The 2,290-nt window shown below is 57.5% G+C and overlaps 1 protein-coding gene across 1 annotated transcript; it reads left to right on the top strand.

The window, feature by feature from the left end:
- Nucleotides 1–658: 658 nt before the first annotated feature.
- nog2 (noggin 2) lies at nucleotides 659–1,823 on the top strand. The gene has a single exon (XM_019883310.1). It carries the CDS (start codon nucleotides 900–902, stop codon nucleotides 1,536–1,538), a length of 639 nt encoding a protein of 212 aa, XP_019738869.1. The 5' UTR covers nucleotides 659–899; the 3' UTR covers nucleotides 1,539–1,823.
- Nucleotides 1,824–2,290: the final 467 nt, after the last annotated feature.

The raw sequence follows: 2,290 nt of genomic DNA, 5'->3' as shown, positions 1-2,290 counted from the left end.
TTTAACTTGGGACCGAGCGCCCGCTCGCTCGCAGACACGCTCACCCACGCGCGCTGTGTGCTTCGGCTCCGAGGAGGGGGCGCCGACCGACGCTCTCTCTCTCTCTCTCTCTTTCTCTCTCCCTCCCTCCCTTCCTCCCTCCCACCCTCCCCCCTCCCTCTCTCTGGCGCTCCCGCACGCAGTCGCCACTCGCCAAGCGGGGGAGCTTCTGTGGTAGCCGCCGGAGCAGGAGGAGAAGCGGGATTTTGCTTGCAGCCTTCCTCTCGCCATGCGTGACGAGGAGCTTCCCTGCGTGGGCACGACGCCTTGAAAAGGGCAACTCTCAACTCTTTGTGCGTCTTCTCACGTGGAATAATAAGAGCAAGCTATATTTGGAGCCTTGCCTTCTCTGGGGGAGCGAAATGGGCTTTTGACCGGCTGGAAGGAATACTTTTGAATGCGTGTGTGAGCGTAAAACGAGCGAGCGCAGCGGGCACGGCGGTGCGCAAAAAAATCAATTAAAAGGGGAAAAAGGAGGGAGGAGAAGAAAAAAAAAAACCCGCAAGGGCGGGGGCAGCCCAGGGTAGCCCTCATTGCCGGGCACCTTTTGGGAAGCGGCTGGTGCGCTTCCGTGCAATCTCCGTCATCCGGTGACCGTTTGGCTCGGAATCGCCGTCGTCGTCGTCGCAGCGGTAACCATGGCAACCGGGAGGACCCCCGAGTGAATCGAAGCAGGCGGCGGAGTCCAGGCGTCGTCCCGATCTCCCACCCACGGGCTTTGTCTCGCAATTTCTCCCGAGGGAAGGCCGCCGGCGGCGGAGCGCCACGCGCGGTCGGCTTCCGAGCGCCGATTGATGAAGTGACGAGCGTCGGCGGCTGCGCGCGCAAGAGTCCCCCCCCGTCCCGCCCGCCCCCGCGACATGGGCGGCCCTCGGCCTCCGCTGCTGCTCTGCGTGCTGCTGTGCGCGCACGCGGGCCTGTGCCAGCACTACCTGCGGCTGCGGCCGTCCCCCAGCGACCACCTGCCCGTGTCCGACCTCAAGGAGGACCCCGACCCGGACTACGACCCCCGCGAGCAGGACTTGTCCGAGAGGACTCTGAGGAAAAAGCTGGGCAGCCACTTCGACCCCAACTTCATGTCGGTGGGCGCGCCGGCGGCGCCGGGCAACCGCTCGGCGGCGCCGGACGTCAAGCCGCAGGGGCCCGTGCCCAACGAGCTGAAGAGGCTGGAGCTGGGCGAGACCCCCTACGGCAAGCGCGTCAAGGTGGGCAAGAAGGCGCGCAGGAAATTCCTGCAGTGGCTGTGGACGTACACGCACTGCCCCGTGGTGTACGCCTGGAAGGACTTGGGCCTGCGCTTCTGGCCGCGCTACATCAAGGAGGGCAACTGCTTCTCGGAGCGCTCCTGCTCCTTCCCGGAGGGCATGTCCTGCAAGCCCGTCAAGTCCGTCAACAAGATCTTCTTGCGCTGGTACTGCCAAGGCTTTCTCAGGCAGAAGTACTGCACGTGGATACAGGTGCAGTATCCCATCATCTCCGAGTGCAAGTGTTCGTGCTGAGCCTGCGACGAGCCGGACGGACGCACGGACGGACGCACGGACACGCGCGTGTCCGTGCGCGGAGCGGACCGCTTCCCGTTGCGCTGTGAACTCTCGACGGAGGTGGGCACCAGAGCAAATCTATTTTTTTATCTGCCGTTTTCAAAAGTCAAATGCCGACAGTGTACATATTTAAGAGGAATGCGGCGACTTTGATTTCCCCCCCCCCCCCATTTGAACCAGGACCATATTTTATTGTCGTTTTGGATAGAAGGGGGCGGGGGTTGCAGCACCTCATATGGAAGAGACATTGATGATGCATATATGCTACACCTCTCCGACAGGTGAACTTTTTTTTTTTTTTCTCAACTGACTGTTAATTCACTGCAATGCTGCCCAGAGTTTTTGTATATTATCAATATTAAGTTGGAAAAAACACAAAAAAACTGAAATTGAGGTGAAAGATTATATAAAAGCGTGAACTCAGCTTTTTTTTTCTTTGAGGAATACATAGTATATTAGAAATGAACAAATCTGTACGTTTTATTTATTATTTTACCGATTGTGAGTATAGAACATAAGGACAGAGACTAGCGGAATATACCGGCAAAAAAATGATGGGAGACGTCTACTTGAATTAGCCCCCAAAAAGACGCAGAAATGAACAGCTGAAAACAGTGTACATGTTGTGGTCACGTTTGGAGCAATAAAGTCCATGTTTTCATCCTGCATGTGCTTTTAGTGTATGTCCATGTGGTCATCCACCCTGCGGG

This window comes from Hippocampus comes, unplaced genomic scaffold (assembly GCF_001891065.2).
Source record: "Hippocampus comes isolate QL1 unplaced genomic scaffold, H_comes_QL1_v1.1 scaffold367, whole genome shotgun sequence".
NCBI lineage: Eukaryota > Metazoa > Chordata > Actinopteri > Syngnathiformes > Syngnathidae > Hippocampus > Hippocampus comes.
Note: the sequence above shows the minus strand (reverse complement) of the source record. Positions and strands in the feature narration are given on the sequence as shown.

Excerpts from the sequence above, each read along its gene's own strand:
- nog2 (XM_019883310.1), top strand. The coding sequence starts at position 900 with ATGGGCGGCCCTCGGCCTCCGCTGCTGCTCTGCGTGCTGCTGTGCGCG.